The sequence below is a fragment of the Zootoca vivipara genome, chromosome 7 (assembly GCF_963506605.1).
Source record: "Zootoca vivipara chromosome 7, rZooViv1.1, whole genome shotgun sequence".
In the NCBI taxonomy this organism is placed as follows: Eukaryota; Metazoa; Chordata; class Lepidosauria; order Squamata; family Lacertidae; genus Zootoca; species Zootoca vivipara.
The window spans coordinates 20504685-20528917 of record NC_083282.1 but is presented as its reverse complement, the minus strand read 5'-3'; the positions used below and the strand labels follow the sequence as shown (position 1 = coordinate 20528917).

The window sequence follows — 24233 nt, the reverse complement described above, 5'->3', positions numbered from 1 at the left end:
GTTGACTGAGCTGACATTGGCAGAGAGAAAGAAGAAAAGAATATTTCCTAAAATCTGTGTTTTCAGCAATACTCACCTCTGAATTTAATACTATATCCTTTAAGGCATTTTGAGATCTCCCAGCTGTGTAGTGAAAAACTTCTACAACTGCTTAGGATCAGCAAAAACCATATCTGTAGACATTCTGTGCTGGTTACCTGTATTAGTAAGCATGACTTGGATGTCTTCGTGCTAGGTTATTGGCTTGCATGGGGAAATCCCTCTCGGGGAGGAAGATTCCTTCTTGAGCCTACTGTAATATAAAGGTTACATAAAACCATATGGCAGGATTCGCCTAACAAACCCTGTTGGTAGAAGCCCCATGCAAGGGTTTGTGCCTGCTCAAAGGGGCTCCACTCCACACACCCCTGAAATTGGCTTATTGGGGGTTCCGGTTTCCGCCTGCAGGAATGGCGGACCTGTTTTCCATCTCTCTGACCTTTGTAAGGAATTTGGCGGTTGCTAGGGGAGTAAATGGCAACCCCCTACCCTCTCCGGGGGTTACGGAGAGGGGCCGCTGGCCCGCGATGCCCCCAGACCCACTCCGACTGTTTTTGGAGTGGGGGGAGCTTGGGCTGAGCACTTACAAGGGCCAGGACTCCCGGACGCTAATCTGCATGGCGGGGATTTCCATGGTTAAAGAAGATAATTAGGCTTAAATCTATGGACATACTTCAGAAGGAGGGAAAGAAGCGCTGTTTACTGCTGAGAAATTTATGCTGCCGAGTGAGAGGAGTCAAAGATTGTACTGCATCTGGAAGAAGGATTGATGGGGACGGAGCGATAAGGGGAGTGAGTTTTTATTTTATTTTTTTTCTTCATATTGTTGCCTCGTACCTTCCCGGACGCGATGTCCTGGCTTGTTTGGAGTGAAAGAGAAGCAAAAGACTGTGTGAGTTGAACCTTATAACTGTTGTTACTGAGCATATTTTTTTAAAGATGTGGAGTTGCCGATGAGAAAAGCCCCCCCCTAGTCGGACGGAAGGAGTTCTGAATGCGTTCGGAGGATTTATGAGCTGTGACGCACTTTAAATTGGAGCAGCGACCTGAAGCTAAGTTCAGCTATAGGGCAAGGAGATCCATTAATTTACCAAGAGTCTATGGTTTGATGTTTGGGTCTCCTGCCTGGAAAAGCTGTAAATTCTATAATGATCGTAAATTTTCATGGCCATGAGAGGAAAGCGAAAGTGATTTGAGCTTTTTAAGATGGCGCTACTTCGAATTGCTTCAACGCAACAGGAGCTCCATTAAGAAGATTTATGGGGAGGCTGGACTGATTAACTCACACAGGAGAAAGAACATCTGTGAGACTTTGTTTGATATTTATATCAGCAGCTGGGAAACAATCGTGAAAGTGGAAAACATCTATGTGACTGTAAGGGGAAGATCTGGATTATTATGAACTTGAAGGACGATTTGAACTTTAGAAAAAAGACGGCAGTGGACAGTTGCGAGGAATTCCCAATTTCTTGAAGCATGGGAACCCAAATAAAAAATTCTTTAGATGATTTGGCATAACATTCGGTCTGATTGATATATATATGTGTATAATTTGAAATATTGAATGTGATATAATTGGTTTTAATTGGAAAATTAATAAAAATATTTTTTTAAAAAAAAAAAAAGAAATTGGCTTATTGGGAGGGGGACTCAGGAAAACCAGGGAAAGGGGGGATCATTTCAACTGGCAAGCTAATACCGGTAGGCTTGCACAGGTGGGATGTTCAACACAGTTTGACATTGAATTCCACCCATGGCGTTTTTAGGATATAAAGTATTGCAGGAGTGTGTACCTTAAGGGGAATAACACAGAATATGAATAACCCTCTTACAGTGTAATTCTGTACATGTCTACCCAGTAGTATGCCCCATTTAGTTCAATGGAGTTTACTTCTAGGTAAGTGCTGATAGAATGCAGCAGCTACAAATAAGTAGAGATGAGGAGACACGTATGAGAAAAACATATGAGAAAAGTGTACAAGAAGGTAATTCTGTGACCTATTTGTACAATTTACACTGAGAACGCTTAACTTTAGTATGGGATAAATGCTACATCCCCCCCCAAGAACTCAGATTTTAACAGTTGCATAAAATGGATATGATTTCTTTTGGTGTGACCCACAACTATCCCTGCCCTCCATTCATTTCACTCGGATGTTTTGATTTGTGTTGGCATTTGGATGCTTGCAACTGACACCTCTTGCTATGTCCTTGCCTACTTGTGCACCCTATTTATATCTATTGTAAGACTGCAATTCCTTGGCTGCAGGTTTTTGAGAAGGTCTCATTCCATTTGTCAAAGGTCTTTCGATCCAGCATAGGCTCCTACAGGTAGAAGACAGGGACACACTTTTTGCCACTTCCTCCTTTCCTTGCATTCCCACTTCATTTTTCTGGAAGGCCCCCTACAGATTTTCAAGGGGATAGAGAATCTGAAAATTACCTCCCTGCTTATGCTGGAGGGACCGTCCCATGAGCAGTTTTTTGCTCACAGGAACACACGATCCAAGCATGTGTGTGCATTTTTTGTTGGCAGGCATTTAGAAACATGAGCATACCTTTGCTTCTCAAACCTCTTTATTGCAGCACTAAATATATATATATATTTCCAAATAGCACCCCTTGCTGAACTTAGATTTGTAATCTCTTAAATTGAGGATAGTCTGTACAATATCAGTCTTTTCTGACAGCTTTGCTGTAGTTAATGATTCTTGGCTGATGTTTGACCTGCTTAAAAACTTGGGGGTTAAAAACAATTAGAAAGATAAATGTCAGTAATAACAGCCTAACTTCCATAAATCCTTCTAAACACTCACATGTATGTTTGAGTCTCTAGCCCTGGGTCTTGTCATGCATATTGAGCAAACCCTATAAACCACTGTACAGTACTGGCAAAGCAGTGTGTAAGATATTATGCCAGTGGATAAGACCAGTATCCTTGGTGAGCTGAGCTGCTCTCACATTGGATATCGGAGCAATAGTAGCCATTGACACTACTATTGCAGCTTTTCCTCTTGTTTTACATAATTTTCAGTTACCTTTATAAATAGCTATCAGGGATGACTGAGCGGTTATCAACAGCTACTCATGCTGTTCCTATTCCAACTACACTCTTCCATCTATTTTTTTTCAAAGTCTTGCCAGTGCAGTGTTGACTTGGAAGTCACAGCAGCTACTGTGGTGAAAGCCAGGACTCTAGAATCTAAAACTGAGTATATTTGTGGCAGCCTTTCTTGCTTTCAGAGCTTGCGGTTGCCAAGCCTTAATTTTAGGGATATACTCTTTCTTTTTTCCTTTATACCGTACATCTAATATACACAAGCAACTTGAATAGAAACAATTGATCCATGATTTAGCCTACCCTGGTCTAAGAAGTTAGTTTTGGTGTTTCTCTAACTTCCACCATGCACAACTTTTGTTTTCTAGAATTAAGAATGATAGCAGCTGGGAAATTTGCAAGTCTCCCAAGAAATATGCAGATGAGCCATGAGTTCTCGTTGGCATCTTCTATGGACCTTTTGAGCACCAAACCATCTTTGGCAGACCATCGCTCCCATACCTGTCAAGATGTTTCCATTCATGGCACCCTTCCAAGGAAGAAAAAAGGGACCATTCCTGTTGGACCCTGTGATGTTATTAGCCACATAGGAACTTTGCCGTACTCCAAAGCACATCGACCCCAAGAACCTTTGATGCAAGGTGTTATGGGGGAGTATTTCCAGAAAAACAACAAGAGTGAGAACTTCCACCACAGGTAAATCATGTTACATTTTAAACCTGCTGTGGGTGCTACCTAAGTTTATTGGTATTTCTAGTAATGCTTAAAATATTGCAATGCATACATGAAAACATATTTTTTTATTCTCACCATAAGTAAATATGCTGTCCTTTTACAGATGTTGATTTATTTGCTTGCTTATAGCAGCCATTTATATGTAAATAATTTGAACTTTTTTTAATAAAAAAAGTGAGTAGCGGGCACAGTGGCAGAATAAAAGTAAACCATTTTGCTTCCCCTGCCCATGCCTAAAATGACCATATTTATTAGCTCTCTTTCCTCTATGCATAGCCCTGAGAGGAACCAATATTACATTTGATGCTCATCCTTTTTAGCAGTAACTGTAGCAATGTGCTCCTTTTGCAGTGCCCAGTTGTACTTTCTGATGCATTGCGATTAACAAGGGAAATGCTTTTTAGCCTTAAAAAAAAAAGACTAGCAGATGTGTCCGTCTTTCATCTCTCAAACAAAAGCAGCAGGCATCTGTCACATAAATTGCTGCTTTGTCTGTTTTGGCCTCTGTTTGCAACAGCATGTCTTGTTTGATTAAACATCTTTAGTTTTGATTTGACACATTGGGAGCTCTGTCTCATTAGAGATAGTGCTAGGTCTCTTTGCGTTGGGGGACAGGAAAGTGAAGTTGGCATAAAAAGACTGGGATGTGTGCAATGTTAGTTATACCCTGAGTAGACCCATTGAAATGAATGGATGCGGCCAGATTAGACCCATTAATTCCTTTGGATCTACTGTGACTAAAACAGAGTTAGAAGAATTCATAGACATCACCATGTTGCATATATTTATTCCAAAACTTAGCAGCAAAAGGCACAATTCACAAAACTTTCTTCCTTGCCATGTGCCAATGGTGGCAGTTGAGTCCTGGCAAACCGCTGGCATGCCTGGCATTGGAAGCACATGGGGTGCAGCAGCTGCTCCTATTGCTGTGACTAGCTATAGCAGCTGCTCTTGCTCCTGTCCAGGAGCTAAGATGCTACAGACTGAAGACTGCCACCTGAGAGCTTTTGTAAATGAGTTTTACAGTCTCTGAATACCTGAAGTCTGACTAGGTTGGGTGTGTCATCGCTTCATCCTACAGCGAGGTCTAGGCAAGGTCAGAAAAGATGGGTACATTCCACAAGGGCTTGGCCCCAGCCCAGGCTGCAACCCATCACTGTGAGGAAAAACTCTAAGGCTGTGGTTTATCATGCTTGAGGATATTTATGCAGATGTGTGTATCATTGTAGGAAGGCCGTTTCCAGTATAATCTTGTGGGGTTTGAAGAAAGCAATATTCAGACACAACAAACAACTTTATGAATGGTTTGCTGCTCATCTATGCCCTTCTCTAGAACAGAGAGTGAACACTAGAAACTCTAGGGGTAGTAATCTGATATGCAGAGGGATGTGTGCCTCCTTACCTTATACTTTGAACTCTACTAGACAGGAAACAGGCTGATGTCCAATCTTTTTTTAAAAAAGGAAGTGGGAGAATTCAGCAGATTACAGGCTGGTCAATCTGATTTCATTACCAAGGAAGATGCTAGAACAGTGGTTCCCAATTAGGGGTCCACAGACCCCTGGGAGTCTGCGGAACGCACCCAGGGGTCCGCGGCCCCATCCCTTGCCTCTCCCCCAACTAATTGTTTGTCATTTTTGCATGGTAATATCACAAATTTTATGGTTTTTTAGTATACCTAAAATCCTTTGCTACCCCACATTTTGTTCAAAAAAATGCTTTGCAGAGCTAACTACCATAGAGTTACCAAAATTTTCAAAAGTAGGGGGTCCATGGCTTGGCTTTTGAAAAATAGACAGTCCTCAGTAATTATCTAATTGGGAACCACTGTGCTAGAACATAAAGTTCCAATAGCTGTTTTATTGTAAGCATCTTCATAACAATGCAGTGATTACCAGAAAGCCTAGCATGGATTTGTTGAGTGTAACTTCTGCCCGATACCCCTGCCTCTCTTTGGGTTAGTACCAGTAGCATACGGTAGTTGATTATGGGAATGTGGTGGATGTAATTTACCTTGATTTCAGCAAAGTTGGTTGGAAAACTATACTCTGTGATCACCAATGGTTCCTCATTAAACTGAAGGGTGGTTTCAAACTGAGTACTGAATACTGCAGGGCTGTGTTCTAGACCTGGTTCTCTTCAACATTTTTACCAGCTACTGAGATGAAAGCGATAGAGGGGATCTTTATTCAATTTTGCAAATGATGCAAAACTTCGAGGTACTTCAGTATCTTTTCTTAGTCTAAAATGTTTTAGTTTGCTCATCTTGGTACTTGGATTGTTAATGCCAAGTATCTGTTCACCATGGAACTCATTATTCAACTTTTCCTTAAATTATGGTAGCCACAAAGTACTATAGTGTAGAACAGTGGTGAGTGATGTGTTCCTCAGTAATATTGCTTACCACAGTCCAACAGCTATTGAGTCACCAGGGGAAGATTGTGGAATCCTTGGCTCTGGAAGCTTTTATAAAGTAGCTGTGTATAACCATCTCTTGAGTGGTTTGTGTTAATCCTATTTTCCATGCAGGTGGATAGACTTCAGATGATGAATGCTGGAGAAAGAGAAGGGTGTGGGAATTGGATGACTTCTAGAGACCTATTTGGACAATAGTTCTATAGATCTGTGATAATACATCTTTTAAAATACGGTGTTACATTTACTGCGCTGTAAAGAAGAAAGAATGGCTTGCTATTATAAGTGAGGTACTATTTCTCCCTGAACTTTATAATTTGGCTTTGAAAAGGGCTTGAAGAACAGGCAGTCCAGATACTAGAATTCACAGTGTTAACAGTAAATAAATGGGGTTTTGTTGTTGTTGAATGTCAACTTACGTACATGAACCTTGGTTGAGTTCAGGCACATTTTGTAAACATCCAAGTGCAACTCAAATTGGGTCTACCAGACCCCAAATTTTTAAGCAATGTGGACTAAAGTTGCTTCTGGGGCTCCTCCCGGATTAGGGGCCCTGAAGCTTAAGCTTCATTAATTTCATAGTAGGCCCACCCCTGTGTGTCCCTACATGTGATCTCAGTTGCGTAGGGACAGCAGATTAGCACATGCTCACCCTGTGTGTGTGCTATTGTCTGTGCCCCCACCCTCACACTTGTCAACCTGTCCGGGGGGGGGGAGATCTGAAGGGGGAAATCCAGCTGAATGAATTGTAAGCTACCTCCATGAGCTGCATGATTGGCATGTGTAGGATAGAGGCTACACATGTCATTAGATATATCCCCTTCAGACCTTCCTCTACCTGTTTGGGAGGGGCTGTCATGGAGTACAATTGTGTGGTAGAGGGTGCATGGCCCTGCTGTGTGAGTCTTCTTGATTGAGATCACATGGAAAGAAATGCCCTAAGGAGGGGGCTTATTGTTGTAGAGCAACCTTATCAGAAGGTTGATGCTTGTTTGAGCTGGTTTATGAACTTACTGCCTTGTCTAACTTTTACTATTTTACTGGATGGTACAAATAGGCAGAGATACTATCAGAAGAAGAATGCTCTGCTGCTTCCTCACAGGCCTTTTTTCACGTAAGCAATCTAGTGTGTTGATATAGTGGGGTAAAGATTGCACTTACATCTCCAAAAGTGAATGCATAACAGAACTTAACTCGCATTACAAAGACATTAAAAATGAGAGACAAGAAGGGAAGAAAAATGCAAGTAGGTCTCTGGAATGTGCAGTGCCCTTCAGGCAACTTATGCGTACGGATTTCAAATTTTTTTTTTTACTTTATTTAAAAATTCCTTTCTTATCTCATGATGCTCAGTCAAGTCATCATTCAGTATCAGCTACTCAAATATTTAAAAGTATTTCAAAAGTGCATAGCGAAGAACGGCTGCTGTGAGAATGCAGAGACATAAACTTGTTGAGAATTTTGTCCCAGAAAGATTTATGGCTATTTAAAAGAAGCAAGCATGCTTGTTAAAGGAGGGGGTATTGTCCTTACAGCACGATGACTGTACACACTAAGCATTTGAAACACATAGGGCTTGTTTAATTCTGAGAGCACTGATGTGCACATTGCTTTGCAAATGTCCATCAGCTACATGGATAATTGAAGCACCAGCTATATTACTGTTATGGCTTAGGAAGCTCTGCCGCAGGTGCAAGCAAATGGTAGAAATTACCGTATTTTGAGATCAGCTGGGAGTTGTACTGCTTTGGACCTCAACAAAGCAGAAGGCAGGCTCATTAGGTGACTCAAGACTGCTTGGTAGGCTTTGTCTCCTGGCTCTTTGACTTCATGTCAAGCTTCCCTAAGCTTCATCTGACTTGGAATCTTGGAGTTGGAAGGTAACTCAAAGGTCATCTATTCCCACTCCCTGCCAATACAGGAAATTACTTGTTGCAACACCATTTGGTAACACTATGTCCATTGCTGATGTAAAAGAGGAGCATAATGGGGAGGGGGAGAGGGAGAGAATAACTTGGATCCTGCAGGCATGAATAACTTCCATTCTGACCTCTTGGCATTTGGGATCACTTCTTTGCATTTGAGCTATATAAAAAAGTGAATTTTCAGAGAACTGAAAGCCACAAACAGTTTCCTATGAGCAGTGTTGCAATGTTGGTATATAGAGTTCACATACCAGCATTCTTCTTTGGCAGATGGATAAGATACCCTGTTGACCTTGTCGGGATTTGATTTGGCATTTGAATCCTAATGTATTCCTGAAGTCTTGATTGCACATGCAGGTATAGTTGGGCAAATGCTCAAGTCAGGCCATGTAAGTCCAATCAAAGTCCTTCTGCACTTTAACTGCAAGTATCCTAACACCTGCTGTTTCCCACACCACCGCTGACATGCAGATTGTGTACAGGAGGAGTAGAGCTGCAGGCTGGGAGCTTGGGAAAAGTGAGCACAGTGACACCAAGGAATGATTTGTAATGGCCCAGAACTGCAGTAAGCAGGGCCGGCTCTTCATAGACCCCCGGTGGTGCAGTGCACCATGGTGCGGGGCTGGTAAGCTGGGCGCCGGCCTGGCAAGGAGGGCGCCGCGCGGAAACCAATTTCGCCCTGCGAGGGCGGGGCGGGCGGCGGAGCGATCTCCGCCCCTCAGCACCAGGGCGCGCGATCTGCTCAAGACGGCCCTGGCAGTAAGTTCAGAAGCTGCTGGCAGCAAATGCTGTACTGAAGCTGTATGGAGTTCTGTTTGCACAGTTCAGGTTTGAATGGTATTTTAAGAACTTAATGAACAATATACCGTAGTTGTCCCCCAAACACTTGGTTCTTCTGTTTTAAAAAGGCTTCCGAGATCCAGCTTCCCTGCAATGCTCTGTGTCTAGTGACACAGTCACTAAGATTCTAAGTCTGGGTAGAGGAAGCCTTTCGAATTTGTTTTACACTTACACACTTACTCAATTTCAAATCTCCTGAACTAGTGACTGACACACACATGGACAACTCTTTACTTGCAAAATGAGCACATGCCATGTACTCGAGGAGTGTATGTGTTGGTTAACTTAATTGACAAATACCAAAATGCCAAAGAATGCATTCTCATCTCAAGAGATTTATGCATCTAAGTGTCCTCAGAATGAGCATTGATAATGAATTGGAGTCCAGCTGTGAAGTGCTTGGTAGATGACAGAAGTGGAGCTATTTGAAACCTAAAGGAAACTGCTTTTTAGCATTTTATTTTTGGTGTGAAAATGCTGTTCGAAGACTGTATTCAAATATCATGTGCAAAATGCAGTGCTAAAATGCTATAGATTATTGTAACCAGTAGAAATGTGAATAAATTTACTTGATGCAAAGTTTTAGGGGACAAAAAAGTTTTATTGGATCAGTCTTGTGATGAGCCACTTGCATATGTAATGTTATGTAACTCTTTATGCATGATCCTGCTGAAGTTAAGGAGTTCTGAAATTCCATTGACACTTGGTGGCTATGTGCCCTAGTTGTTTACAGTTCTCTGTTTGAATGGTTGTGTGGTCCAAGAAAGATAAAAAAGGGAGAGCAGGGTTCTTGGAGCTGTGCATTGACATTCTGCACCTTGACAGCAGACCGAGCAGTTGTACAGGTCACCAGGTCAGTCATCCCCAATCGGTCCTGAGAAGGACGTAAAAATAATACATTTAACCAGTGCTTTTTTTCTGGGGGGTGTGTGTGCGCAGGGGGACGCATACCCCTAAACATTTTGTGAATCTAAGTTTGGCCTCATTGAGGGGCAGTATTTCAATATGAGTAGGAAAATTAGAGTAGGCCTACCGCTAAACATTTTGTTTAGAAAAAAGCACTGCATTTAACCAAGATCAGTTTTCCATAAGTTACCATGCATTTAAGGTGGTGCATAATGGTTTTCTCTTTTTACATGCAACTTCAATAAAAGGATATCATAGTTTTCCAAGTTTGTTTCATTCATTTCATTTTATTAATGCTCTCATCTTGTACATTAACAATGTAAATTATGAACACAAATAAACTTGACTGCCATCTATGTGGCATATATCTCTAGAAAGGTGTATTTTTCATTTTTGTATTCACATCAAAACTTTGTCAGCTCAGATAGGGACATGGAGTGAAAATTGTTACCAGTAATCAATTTTTGTATGTATGGGAAGTGAATATTTCTTCTTCCAGCACTGAAGCACCACACCAAGACTTCACCCTAAATAGGGCTTACAGCTGTGTTGTTCTCTGGGTCCAGCACAACTGCAGTATGCTATCATAATGTCTTTGCTGGTTTGAATAGAAATATCTCATTTAGTAGCAGGATTTGCAAGTCAGAGATATGTGTGTGTGAGAGAGAGATGCTTAAAACTGGAGGGAAATGTTGATGCCTCCAAAAGGTTAGCACTCTAAAGCATGGGTAGGCAAACTAAGGCCCGGGGGCCGGATCCGGCTCAATCGCCTTCTAAATCCGGCCCGCAGAGGGTTCAAAGGTGTCATGGGCTTTGAAGACACTTGATCTCAGGACGCAAGGGAGAAATGTGCTAAGAGGAAGGCACACTTGGCAAATCCACACCGTGATCAACTCCCGCCCAGAAACCAATGTCCCCACTGTGGAAGGACGTGCAGATCCAGAATTGGCCTCCACAGTCACTTACGGACCCATTGTTAAAACCCGCCCAGAAACCAATGTCCCCACTGTGGAAGGACGTGCAGATCCAGAATTGGCCTCCACAGTCACTTACGGACCCATTGTTAAAACCGTGTTTATGGAAGACAATCTTACTCGGATCCGAGTGATCGCCAAAGAAGAAAGAAGGAGAATGTGTGCTTTTATTTAAAATGCATCTTTGGGTTATTTGTGGGGCATAGGAATTCGTTATCCCCCCCCCCAACAAAAAATATAGTCCGGCCCCCCACAAGGTCTGAGGGACAGTGGACCGGCCCCCTGCTGAAAAAGTTTGCTGACCCCCGCTCTAAAGGCAAGCAACATTGGGTTGTTTTACCTCTAGTGTGCAGTTTCTGAGTGTCTGTGATGTCACCCCAAATAGTTCCTAAATTGATGCTATTCTTCAATTGAGAAGCTGCTTTTTGTTAAAATTGTTCTCTTATCTTCTAAAGAACAAAAGATATTTTCCTTTCCAATGCTAATGAGCTACTCTCTACATCAAATGCTCTTTTGTTGACATGGAAATAAGACTTATCTGATGACTGGGAAGCCAAACATACAGTGCAAACTCTACACTTGTGTGAGCCCCACAGCTTACTTGATTTCATCATATATGCAAGTAGAAAGCCGCCTGTAAGCAAACAGCAAAAGAAACCCCAGGGAGTTAGTGATGTAGGTGGGTTCTTACAGAAAGTTAAGATCTCTTTTAACTAGGAACTTTTTATAATGCCAGATGAAAGATGGCTTATTAAGGCAGTGAAACAAGCTTTCAGCTGCAACTGATACTCAAAGTCTCAATGAGCAGCTGTGTTTGAGCACAGTTGTAATCCTGTTGATTTATCTCTGGTGACCCCATAAACATGGCTAATTAGAATTGGTGGTAAGAGACTGTAACAGTGGTGGTTTGTTTTCTTTATTGGTCTCTTTAATATGTTGCTTGCAGAGAAATAAATGGGGGGGGAATTGTAGCTGATAACCTTAAGAGGCACTGCTTTGGGAATGTTTTCACATAGGTACACAAGCCTGTAGCCAGCTGTCTTTGGTTTGTGGGGTGGGGAGATAGTCAATATGAAAAAGCTTATTATCAGGCTTCCTCAAACTCAGCCCTCCAGATGTTTTGAGACTACAATTCCCATCATCCCTGACCACTGGTCCTGCTAGCTAGGGATTGTGGTACTTGTAGGCCAAAAACATCTGGAGTGCAGAGTTTGAGGAAACCTGGCTTATATAGGTAGGTAGGTAGGCAGGCAGGCATCTATCTGTCCTGAGAGACAATGGAGGAGTGTGCCTTTGTGAGGTCAAACCATTGGAAGATTACAGCATCTTCTGTGGCTGTAGAGATCGATATGGGAGAGACATGTTTCTTTGCAGCTGGGGCTGATGAAGGCATCCAGTTGTGCAGATGCACCATGGCATCTTCTCTCTGCGCTCCTCCCAGTGGTCATTCCTCCTCTGGTCACTGCTGTGGATACGCAACCTGACTGAACATCTCAAGGGGCTGTGGTCATCTTCAAGGGCTTCCCGCACGGCAGGGTTGACATTGCCAGCCCTCATGTCACATTTGCAGTCATCTTTGTAACGCAGAGTTGGTCTGCCAAGGGGCCTGGTGCCTGAAGCCATCTCCCTGTAGAGCATGTCCTTGTGTATTCTGCTATCTTCCATTCTGATACACACATTGCATGCATTCCTCTCAAAAGGGAAAAATGCCAGGGGATAGCTCAAAATAGAGCTTTGTTACAAGAAAACAGTTCATTAAAACATTGCAACAATAAATGGTACTGGAAATTAGTAACTTAAAGGAGTTTATTGGAGATAGCCTTATCCTCCATGAAACAATAAATGGCTACTCATCATGATGGTCATGCTCTGACTCCAAAGTTTGAGGCGGCAATGCTTCAGAGTACCAGTTCTGCAGGAGGAAAGAGCTCTCCTGTGCTCAAGTTTTTACTTGTGGGTTTTCCACAGGTATTCAGCTGGCCACAGTGAGGACAGGATGTTGGACTAGATGGGCCATTGGCCTGATCCAGCAGGTTCTCTTTATTTTCTTGAATAAGAACTGCATACAATCCAATGACATCCAGGAACAACAAAGATTGGTCAGGTGCACTGTGTGGACAGGGAGCTAAAACATGCTCTTGCTCCCCAGTATGGGCCCACATATGGGGCAAATGGGAGAAATCTATATTTAATCTGGCCCAGTCTTTGTTTCTACTCTGAACTGGTACCTTACTCTACTCTGCTGCTACGGTACCTTAGTTTTGTATCCTAGCCAGGACAGAAGCTGTGCACATGTCATTTAACTCAGATGAGCATGAGTATTGGACCTCAGTTTATAGACTTCTGGATTTTGGAGAGTTTAAAATAATCTTTTCCCAAACAGTGCAGAGACTGGAAAACAGACTTCCTTATCGAATTGGCTCCAGAGAGAGTAAATTGCAGCCCATTAAATTTTTTTGAACTTGGATATCAAGTTACAATCAGAAGATCAACAAACGTCCTCTAAGAAGATGCTTGTCATACAGCACAATCTGTCCTAAACGTGTTTACCGCAAAGTAAGGCCCTCAGATTTCAGTGGGATTTACTTACATTGTAGCCTTAGACAAACAAATACATTCACAGCTGGCCCTCTTCATTTTTACTCCAGAATAGATTAATTTAAACATCCAAATGTAAATTTCACGACAAAAGATGTTGTGGTATGGCTCAGTGGGTTGCCATTGGAACGGTGTGTTATAATATTATTGTTACTGTTTGGCAGGATGACTGTAGTAAGCCAAGCTTCCTTTGGGTGGGGAGACTTGCCCCAAGCTAACTTTGTCACCTGTCCCTCCCTGCAGATAAACAACCTGACTTTCAAGTAGCTTGCTCATCTGTATCTCACTGCCAAGTGTTAAGAATGCTTTTATTGCTCTTCCAAGTGCAGATATGTGGTGAAAAGTGTGGTAGAAAATGCAGTAAAATGATAGCCTGTGTATGCAATTCATTTCTAAGTTCTTGTGGTTTTGAAGAATTAAGACTATGGGTACAGTCCACATCTCATTTGTAACTTTTGGCATAGCTCACTGTTTGTTTGAATAGAACTGATACCATCCCATGCTTTATATAAAACCCACACTCAACACAGTAAGTTGAAAGCAAATATAGAATTCATTATTGCATCGTTTTCCAGGCCTACCTCATGGGTTATCTCAGGAGTTTCTTATTTCGAGTTAAGAAATCCATAGAAAGGGCTTCAGTTACTTTTGTGTACTTATTTTCAATAAGTGTTGACATTTTGACAATCAAAACTGAATGTGTGCCAACGCTGTGATTTCTATTTCACTTGGGGAAGAGCTTGATCATCAGACACATTTAAAGGCCAGTTCTTGTATATATTCAACTTAAATGGCCTTTTCCCCAAAGTGAGAGAGGCCACTTCTGTGATGGTTTCCCATTATTTCTACAACACAGTACAGTCCTGTATTTTTCTGATGTGTGCCTTTGATATGCATGGGTTCATTTACAAAGCAGTTTCACACCTCATCGCAGCTGGTTTTTAAAGAAATATAAATGGGAGAGATCTAGTCTTCAGTATTCTTTCTATCTGGCCATGATATGCTCATATAATCATCTCATTTCCAAAAGGTGAGCATGAATTGTAAACAATCGTATAAAGTGGTTGTGTAAACCGGTTCTAATTCTGCCTTTGAATGCGTTAAGATGAACGTGATCATGATGCACATAGTATGTGAATTATAACAGCGGCAGATAAACAGATGCTCTTCAGTTCCTAAGCTTTCAACTTGTGTTTGTAGTGTGTTGCATTATTCATGCCACTTGATCCAAAAAGCAAATAGAATGTTGATTTTTGTTTTAAATCAGACAAAACATTTGTACTCATTGCTGTACTTCTCCTTTGCAGAGATCAGAATGCTATGGACCCAGCTATGGAGTATGTAAAGGTATGCAATATTACTTAATTACTTCCAAGTCCCTGTAAAAAAAAAGGCTAAAATTAATTAGCTTATTAGTAAATGCCAATAATTGCAAGTGTATCTCTTCTCTGGTTCATTGTTCCACAGTATTATGGTGATTTGATTCTTGAGGAAAAAAGAGGTAGCTAATTAGAGTGCTTGTATCAAACAAGTAGAAAGTAGGTAAGGTCACTTTTTGACCTTGGTAATTAATCAGCACTGTCACTAAGGGCTTTTTCATTTTCTTCTGATTATATCTGCCACAAACTGCATTGATATGAATGAAGGTTCTGGGAGCAGGGCACTTTGAGTAGAGTCAAATACTGACCTATGTAGGAAAAGGGAACATTTTATTTTTATGTTTATACTTTTTTATATACATTTGGTTTATATATTTATATAAACAAGATTTATATGCCATTTGATGGCTTTACAAAAATGTAAAATAAACCATTAAAATTATTGATAAAAACAGTTTATTTGGAAGCAGCCAAAAGATGATTAAAAACAACAGTAGCTAAAAACTTCTACATGTCTGGAATGGCTTGCTTGAACAACAACAACAACAACAACAACAACAACAACAAAACATTTTAAGCAGGCACCAATAAGAATACAGGAAAGACACCTGCCTGGTGTCAATAGGCAAGGAGTTCCAAATTTGCAGATGCTGTCACACTAAAAGATTGACTTCTTACAAGTGTGGAACAGGTGTTATGAGGCATCTGTAATAGTGGCAGTTCCACAGGTAGATAGCACTGGGGATTGAATAGTTCACAGCCATACCACATAGCATTTCGACTGGGGGTCAAAAGGCACTCTCCTGTTGCTGCTTTCTGGACTTGGTCCTGTATACAGGACTGGAGCCACTGTAACACAGTGCTCTAATTCCCTTCCCGCAGAACCAGTCCAAGAAGATACCATGGTCAACGGCAGCTGTTTTCAACCAGTGAGCCGTGGCACCCTAGGGTGTCACAGGTAACACTGGCCTGTGTCCCTCTTTTCTGAAGCCCTATTGCAGGGGTGGCCAACTCCCAAAAGACTGCGATCTACTTACAGAGTTAAAAACTGGCAGTGATCTACCCCCTTTTTGGGGTTCAGGTCAAAGTTGTTGAGCTTATTTGGGGAGGAAGAAGGCCCCTTTTTAAGGCATTCAGATCAAAGTTGTTGTTGACCTTTTTTTAGGGAGAGGGAGAACGCCATGGGGGGGTGCAGGGCGAAAAAATTGAGCTTTTTTTAGGGGAGCCAAAGTTGTTGAGCTTCTTTGGGGGGAGCCAGTGATCTACCAGTGATCTACCGGTAGATCACGATCTACCTGTTGGACCTGCCTGCCCTATTGTGTCTCAGCTTGTGCAACTGTTTGTTGCAGCAGCCCTGGCTATAAGCTTCCTAGGCGAATGGTGCTTCTGGTGCTAGCCAGGGAGGAGACACCTCTCTTTGGGGTGGGGGCAGCTCAGAGACTGGGTTGGTAGCCACCTGGAGAAACTCCCCAGGAGAGGGGAGAGGAGAGGAGGCTGAGGGAACACTCCGCAAGGGAGGGTGTTCGAAAAGGGGTGAGGAGCTGCTGGATCTACAGGCAAGGGGTTCTGGTGCTCAGAGCATGTTTCCCCACAGAAAGAATGTAGTTGGTCAAAGGAGCCGTGGACTCGAAAAGGTTGAAAACCTCTGGTCAATGGTATTGAAAGATTGAGAAGCAGGAGCAAGATTGCACTCATTCCCCTTGGCCCCACTCTCTGTAAAGGTCATCCATCAGAGTGACCATGGCCAGAACTGAACCCATACCAAAATTGATCTAAATACTGAATTAATTCTGCTGAACGTTATTTGTGTATAGTTTTGATATTTTATAGGGTTTCAAATTGCTTGTCTATGTTTTAAACCACACTGGGATATATTTTATTTCTATAAATGAAATTCTAGAAGGTGCAATTCTAGAAAGGAGTCATTTTTCATATGTGGTGAGGCCATCATGTAAAGGCCTTTTAAAAATGTCCTAGGCCTTACAGGCTGATAAGTTGGATACATCACACTTGGAAGCTGCTGCAACATTATTAAATGTTTCTCCAATTGAAACATCTGGCATGGGGTATGTGTTTAAGTGATTGCAGATAGCTGCTTTTTTCCACTCGTAGCAAATATCTCCATTATGTGCTAGTTTTCTAACTGCAGGGAGAGTTTGCATATGGAAAATATTCAAATGTTCAACATTCCCAGTTTGGAGGCAGCAAGGGACAGTCCAGGCAGTGGAATGTGAAGCACTCTGTCATTCTCGTGATTTGTGTATTTGAGATACAGAGCATCAACTTATTTAAACTCTGAATTAGTTTTGCATACACTCATTCATAGGCTTGTGCGCCCTCTCTCGCTCTCTCATATATATAACATTAACAGAGTTCTGAAAGCAGACAAACATTGGCTTAGGGAATGTTGCGGAAACATGGGATGGAGAAAATTATTTTAGTCGATATTTTAAATTATTCATTTCCAATTTTATATGTACATAGCTATCAAGCCAGATCACACACTTCTTCAGATTTTGCAATGCAGTTTGTTACCCAAAAATGTGTGTGAGAATGAATATACTCCAGAAAAAAAAGATAAAAAACCATGCATTTTAGGGGAATGTTCACCATTTACATATAAATTTCATTGTGTGTGTGTGTAATTCATATTCATATATAGAGAGATAGCCCGATAATGATAAAAAGGTTCCATGTGTTATTTGAACTCCCTTTCTGAATGGGATGGAATCATACCCTAAGTGTTGATAGTCAAACAATAACCCGGTCAGATCCTGAGGGTGCTCAGGTTTTTTGTTTACGTACGGTAACTAACTTTAATTCTCCCTTCGTTTTGTGTTAAAGTTGCACAAGAAGTGCAGTTGCAACTGAAGCACAAAGTCTGCTTGTTTTCCTTGAGCTCAGAGTTAAATCACATTCTGGGCTGTCTGTTGGTTATCTCACCTCTTCCTTTCCGGTAATCTTTTTATAGAAAGAAACAACTTCGATAAGAAGCTAACCATAAAAATAGGCCTTCAGCTGTAGCTCTGTGTACTTACTTGGGAGTAAGCGCCACTCATTTCAAGTAATCATGAACAGATCAAACTGTTAGACAGCAGTCCTGCTTGGTTACGAAAAAGTATCACTGCAGCAATTTGTGTCTTTTACCCACGGCAGATTACATTCAGGGGTGTTGGAGGATGTGGTTTGGACTGATTCCAAATACATTAAGATGGGATGGGTTCCCTTCCAGCCCGCTGGTGTCCCAAAAATGTTCTGTAGAGCTTCCTGCGGCAAGAACCATAGCATGGATGAATGATGTTTTCATGACACATCAAGGGCGTGAGAGGATGTGCAGGGGCTTATAGTCGCATATGTGCAATCAATGGGTTTCACAGACGTCTGGGTAAATTATTCATTTGCTTAAAGCTGTAGGTCAGAGGTTCTCAGACTTTGACCTACCAGGCCAAACCCAAGTTTGAAAGTTAGCTATTGAAGCCTTCTCAAGTGTAACTAATAGGATATCTATGCAATAGTTCCTCCTAGTTTGACCCACTTTGGGAATGGTTCTCTGCATGTGACAGGAAGAGTAAAAGCTCTTGCAGTGATAAACCTTGGGACAGGCAAATGGCAAGCTTTGCAGCATCTGCTATGGTGTAGATGTTATAGCTGTACCATACGTGTGCAAAAATTAGGAGCAGGTACAGTGCTGTCACTTGTATCTCAACTTACTTTTTAATTTATTTATTTTTAAAATTAAAAGCAAGGTTTCCCTGCTCTTAGATCTGTTCAGAGGTTTGAAGGCAATAGCTAGTGGGATGGGGAGAACTTCCCTGAATAGGATTCCTAGTGTTTGTAGGGCAGGCCTAGAAAAGCGCTTTCCCATAACTAGCAGAGTGAGAATAAAGAATGCAAAGCAAAGGAATATTTGCAAATTTGTACTGCAAGTTTAAGAAACCAACTTCGTAATTTTCAATGTTTTTTACTTATAAAAATGAAATTTGTCATTGGCCAGTCTCAGTCTTCTTTATATTTCAAAACATAGGAATATGTCCTGTAGTACGGATTCTCTAGGTCTCAGCTCATTGCAACCCAGTCAGATGAGTGGGGTATAAACAATAACATTCTGTGTCTCAGTTTTCTCTTCTCTGACTATGGTTCCTGTTCCCATAAATGAGGGATCAGGATGAACTCAGCTCAGAGATTGCAGTGGCATGCTCAGTCGGTTATAGCAGGTGTTGACAACTCTAAGGTTGCCGGTTCAATCCCTGTATGGGCAACTGCACATTCCTGCATTGCAGGGGCTTGGGACTATATGAGCCTCAGCATCCCTTCCAACTCTACGATTCTACAATTCTGTGTGGCACAGGGACATTCTGCAATTTGTTTAAAGATTGCATGAAGATTATATGCTAGTAGAAATACTTCAATATTTTCTGTCAGTGGTAGAACAAAGGCAGAAGAGTCAAAACAACTACCGTAGTACCAACCCAGCTTTTTCACCACCGACCTGATATAGAAAAAGAAGAAGAGAATAAGAGTTTGGATTTGACATCCCGCTTTATCATTACCCAAAGGAGTCTCAAAGCGGCTAACATTCTCCTTTCCCTTCCTCCCCCACAACAAACGCTCTGTGAGGTGAGTGAGACTGAGAGACTTCAAAGAAGTGTGACTAGCCCAAGGTCACCCAGCAGCTGCATGTGGAGGAGTGGAGACACGAACCCGGTTCCCCAGACTATGAGTCTACCGCTCTTAACCACTACACCACACTGGCTCTCACATAGTAGCATTTCATGGGATTAAGCCACTTTAGAAGCTAGTATTGCCCTGCCAAATGCCTAGAGGAATCTTGCCACCACTACTGCCCCACTTCCAGGTTGCTTATCAACAGCAGAAATATGGGTAAGATTCTCTTCCACATCTTGGCGGGACAATGCAACGACTTGCTAGTCTGATGTTACTACCAAGCAAATGGTCATGGCATCTGCCTTCAGTGGATAAAGTGTGAACTTGCCAGACCTATTTGAGTGAAGAGAAGTTTCTCCAGTTTTTAAGAAAATAATTACAGCCTGCATGTGTCTATGCAATAAACAGTGCTGAGCTATGATGGCCATTTAAACTCTATTTATAGTCTCTATTTATAGTCTCATTTTGAACAATACCTTTCATCATCTGTGCTTTCCTCTAGTTTGACAAACACTTCTCTGTGTCTCTGAAGCAAATTATTTTTGGATGTAAATTAAGATACAGCAGTGGAGAGTGAAAGCAGAAGGAATTAATGTTGCTCAGGGACATGTGGGGGATATTTTTAGCCTACTCATTTCTTTCTGTTGTTGCATAAATTCTTGGGGAGGAGGCGTTCTTAATGGTTCTTTAGGTCGTATGTGTTAGTGTTAATAGCTGAATGCAAATGAATGCATTTTATAACCTAGTCTAAAGTATAGATGCATTAGGCCATTCTGTGGATTAAAAAAGGAGGCTGCTAATTATACAAAAGCCAGTCTCGGGAACAAGCAAATGTACTGATCTGCTGGAGTCTCAGTACTGAGAAGTGGCCATATGACGAGGGCTTTTCTTTTGTTCTGTGAGCTCTGGTCACAGTTAAATGGCTCTTTTAGAGTTGGGCTTTTATTCCCCAAGTGAAAATAGGCCAATCTTCTTTGGGATGGCTGCTTGCAAGGAGCTGTGAAAGAAATTCTATATTTCTTCATGAAAGAGAAATGCTTTTTAATAAGGCAGAATAATACCAATAGTCAGATGCACCTTAGAGGTTTGGGTTTTTGTTTTGTTTTTAATAATATGGAATGGCAAACTGGCTTCTAGAGGATTTCCTAACCCGCCTGCCTTTGTCTGAGACTGCACATGAGAAGCTTAAATGCCTTCTCTCTGTGGGGGAGAGCAGCTAAGACAGAGCCAGCTGTGAGTGCAGAAGAGAACAGTACTGTACTGGAGCATTTGCAATAAAATGTGCGCGCTCTGGCATGGCCTCCCTCCTCAACCACTGTCAGCACTGAAAATCTGTTTTGCATAGAAGAAGGTTTGTTTCTGCTGTGAGAAAGGAAGGTGGAAGAATGAATCCCATCACTGCCTTAAAAGGAAATATTACTGTTGAATGTTGGGTGCAAGCTTTGAAGAATTGTGCTTTATAGATGACTTGGGGGAGGATTGTCTGATGGGATAGAACTGCGGAATTTATTACAGTTTCCCCAGCAATTACAGTCAGAAAGTATGTTCTTAGTTTTCCCACTGGCATTGCTGAGAGCACCTGTAGGGATGTAACTCTTCCAATTGCCAGTTGTTGAGGAATCACAAGCAGGGGAATGCTATTGCTCTTGTTTCCTGCTTGCAGGATTCCCAGAAGCACCTGGTTAACCACTCTGGGAAACAGAAGATGCTGGACTAGATAGGCCTTTGGTTTTATCTAGCATCCACTCCCAGTAAAGTGATCATAACAGGTTTCTTTTTCTTAAAAAATAATAATATCCAAATGCCATCTCATTTACTGAAACAATTCTGAACATGTGTGGCAACATTTCCTGTCTGTGTGAGTAGTAGTAGTAGTAGTTAGGATGTGGGGAGGGGAGCAGTGTACTAGCCTGTCGCTGTGTAGGCAGTTTCATTCAAGTGTAGTAGTAGCATATGAACATGGGTGCTAAGATAAGAAGATGCGACGACCTTCACTAGAAGGCCCGTTTCTAGTGTGAGCTGAAATCTAAGATCTCTAGTGCACATGCAAGGAAAAGTCACTCCCACAAAATGTCCCCCCAACAGCAAAACAGGGACAGTGATACTACCAAGGAAAGACTTAAGTGAGGACTGCTGCACATTTACTGGTACTGTCCACAGGTTGGAAAAGTTGCCCTTTGCAACATGATACAGTTCTGAATTCACTTTCAACTGTATGCAGAAAGGAACCAATCATGAAGTTCATATGGTCCCTTGTGATATTACCCAAGACATCCACTGGTAGAATTCTGTATCCTTTTGAAGAAGAACCACATGTTAGTCTTGCCCTCTTTCTCAGATGGAACCTTCCATTCTAAGCTTTTCTTTCACACATTGATTCTGGACAGAGATAGCTTGGCCCCTGTGATCTTGGTATTGGTGCTCTCAAGATTGGATTATTCAGTTGATCTGTGTGGGACTTCTCTGTGGTTTAACTTGGAAGCTGCAGCTGGTGCAGAATGCAGCAAGCTAGGTTGTGTTGACTGTGGTACTCCATTGACACCATATTTACTTATTCCTCTGCTAAAGGAGCTGCACTGGCTGCAAATATGCTGTGGGGAGCACTTCAAGTTTCTTCTTTTAGCATTGAAACCCTGAACAACTTGGGACCATGATATCTAAGAGGCCACCTTGCCTATTCTGTCTCTGACCAGCAACTGCAGTCCTCATATGAGACGCTGCTGAGAGTACCATATTCTCCATAGGTGCTCTTGGTCTATACTAGAAACTGAGCTTTCAGGTTCGCAGCTCCAGCTCTATGGAATCAGTTACCAGCTGCAATCAGACAGTGATGTTTAGGTGCCTGCTGAAGTGAAACCCGTTCATTATGGAAGAGCAATTTAATATCTGATGAAATTGTTCAGTTGGGCCGGGCGGCATTCACCTAAGGAGCCCCACAATGGAAGCCTTCTACAAGACCTTCTGCTTTAACAGGGGGGTTCCTGTCTTCGCCCTGTGCCCCCAACCCCAAAATGGCTTGGAGGGGAGAATTCATGAGAACCCCCAAAACAGCATATGTGTATGTGTGGGGATTGTTCAGTATGTCATATTCTGTCTAGCTGAAACGCTTGGGCAGATGGAATAATCACAGCACAGTACCTGGATGTTGAATTCCACCCATTTTTTTTGTTAGTATGGAAAGTTTTTTATTCTTTTGGAGTTTACTGAACTGATTTTATTGTTCTTAGAGTTTGTGTACTCTTGTTTTTTACCGTGGACAGCACTTTGATGGCTTTATGCTGTGAAGTGGTCTCTAAATTTGTATAAGAATAATAAAAATAAGAATTGTCCCTGATGCCCATTGACCACCCACCCTCAGCCTCGTAACCCACCCACCCATCCAGTTCCTGCTACTCATTGTTGGTTCTGCCCTTGCATTTCCTTTGGGAAACATTGATCCGCATGGCTTTGCAGCCCAGGCTGGTGTTTTATAGAGCCGACCTCCCCTGTAGGAAACATTGGTACTCATCTAGTGACATTTATTGGGTGGTAAATCAAGAGAGAACTGAGAGCAATTGCTTTTATTACTTTTGCCAAATTAAAGCTAAGCACATTTTTGCAACTCATTGGTTCTTTGGACAATGATTGCACTCGTGACCGGTTACCGGCACTAATCTTCTTGCCATTGTGGGTCACACACCCACATGTCAGATTAATGTTTGTGCCAAAAAAGATAAACTGAAACAGTTTTCTGTTGGACACGAAAGGTTGGCTTTTTCTGAAGCTCGTTTCTTTGGCATTACTGGATTTTAAAAGAGGGTCATATGAAATCTGTTAAGAATGGTGCTCCGTGTGAATCATGAATGGCTTTGAAAAGCTCTTCTCTGAGTAGAGAGCATCTTGTTTACTGTTTCAAGTTATTTGTAGTTTATATTTTGCTCTTCTAGAGTAAGTACTGAGAGCAGTTTGGGAATTGTACCTCTGTAAGAGTACTTCCACCCTTTACAGACTTCAGTTCCCATCAATTTTTGGAGGAAGCCAAGTGTTATAAGAGTGCTTTGAATGTATGATGTGGATGTGACCTTAAAAAATAAAGAAATAACCAATTACATAAATGCATGAACATGACCAAGCACTGTTTTATTTTTAAAACCAAATATAGGAACATCAAATTCTTGTAATAAGGATATCCTATCCAAATTTCATTTTATCAAGCTTTAGAGTGACGCATGCCTGTTCTGGAATCTGCACATCATCCACAGTTGCCCCATTTAGATTCCCTAAACATATTTAAAGTGCATGAAGGTAACTGATGATGGAAACTTGGAGGCAACAACTTTAAACAAGCATGGGTACGTAAAATGAGAGTTGTCATAGCGATCCATAGTTAAAAGTAGAAGTCGGCAAATGGGTCCTCTTTTTTTGGTCTTCAGAATATGGCAACCCTACTACGCAGGCATGACAATCCTTCTATCTGCCCTTTCCTTGTGATGCTGGTAGCCTTAAGCACCCAGGTGCAAGCCTGGACAGTGTGTATGGAGGTCCTGGGCTGCCCAGATGACAAAACCCCCTCTTCTGTCTTGTTGATGTGGTCCAAAGAAAAGCAGAGCAATATGTTTGGCACCAGCTTGGCTGCAGGAGTTGCTAGAAGGAGGCATATAAGGCACTATCCAACTGTCTTAGGGACACCACTCCAGGTTTGTGTAGGGCAGGGGTCTGC

The 24233-nt window shown here is 41.8% G+C and overlaps 1 protein-coding gene across 1 annotated transcript in view; it reads left to right on the top strand.

The window, feature by feature from the left end:
• The window catches only part of BCAR3 (BCAR3 adaptor protein, NSP family member), a 78836-nt gene that overhangs the window by 11955 nt on the left and 42648 nt on the right, over positions 1-24233 (top strand). The window contains exons 2-3 of the mRNA XM_035121711.2: positions 3466-3793; positions 14798-14837. Coding sequence (XP_034977602.2) covers positions 3474-3793; positions 14798-14837 — 360 coding nt within the window. The 5' untranslated portion in view covers positions 3466-3473. The remainder of the gene's footprint in view (positions 1-3465; positions 3794-14797; positions 14838-24233) is intronic.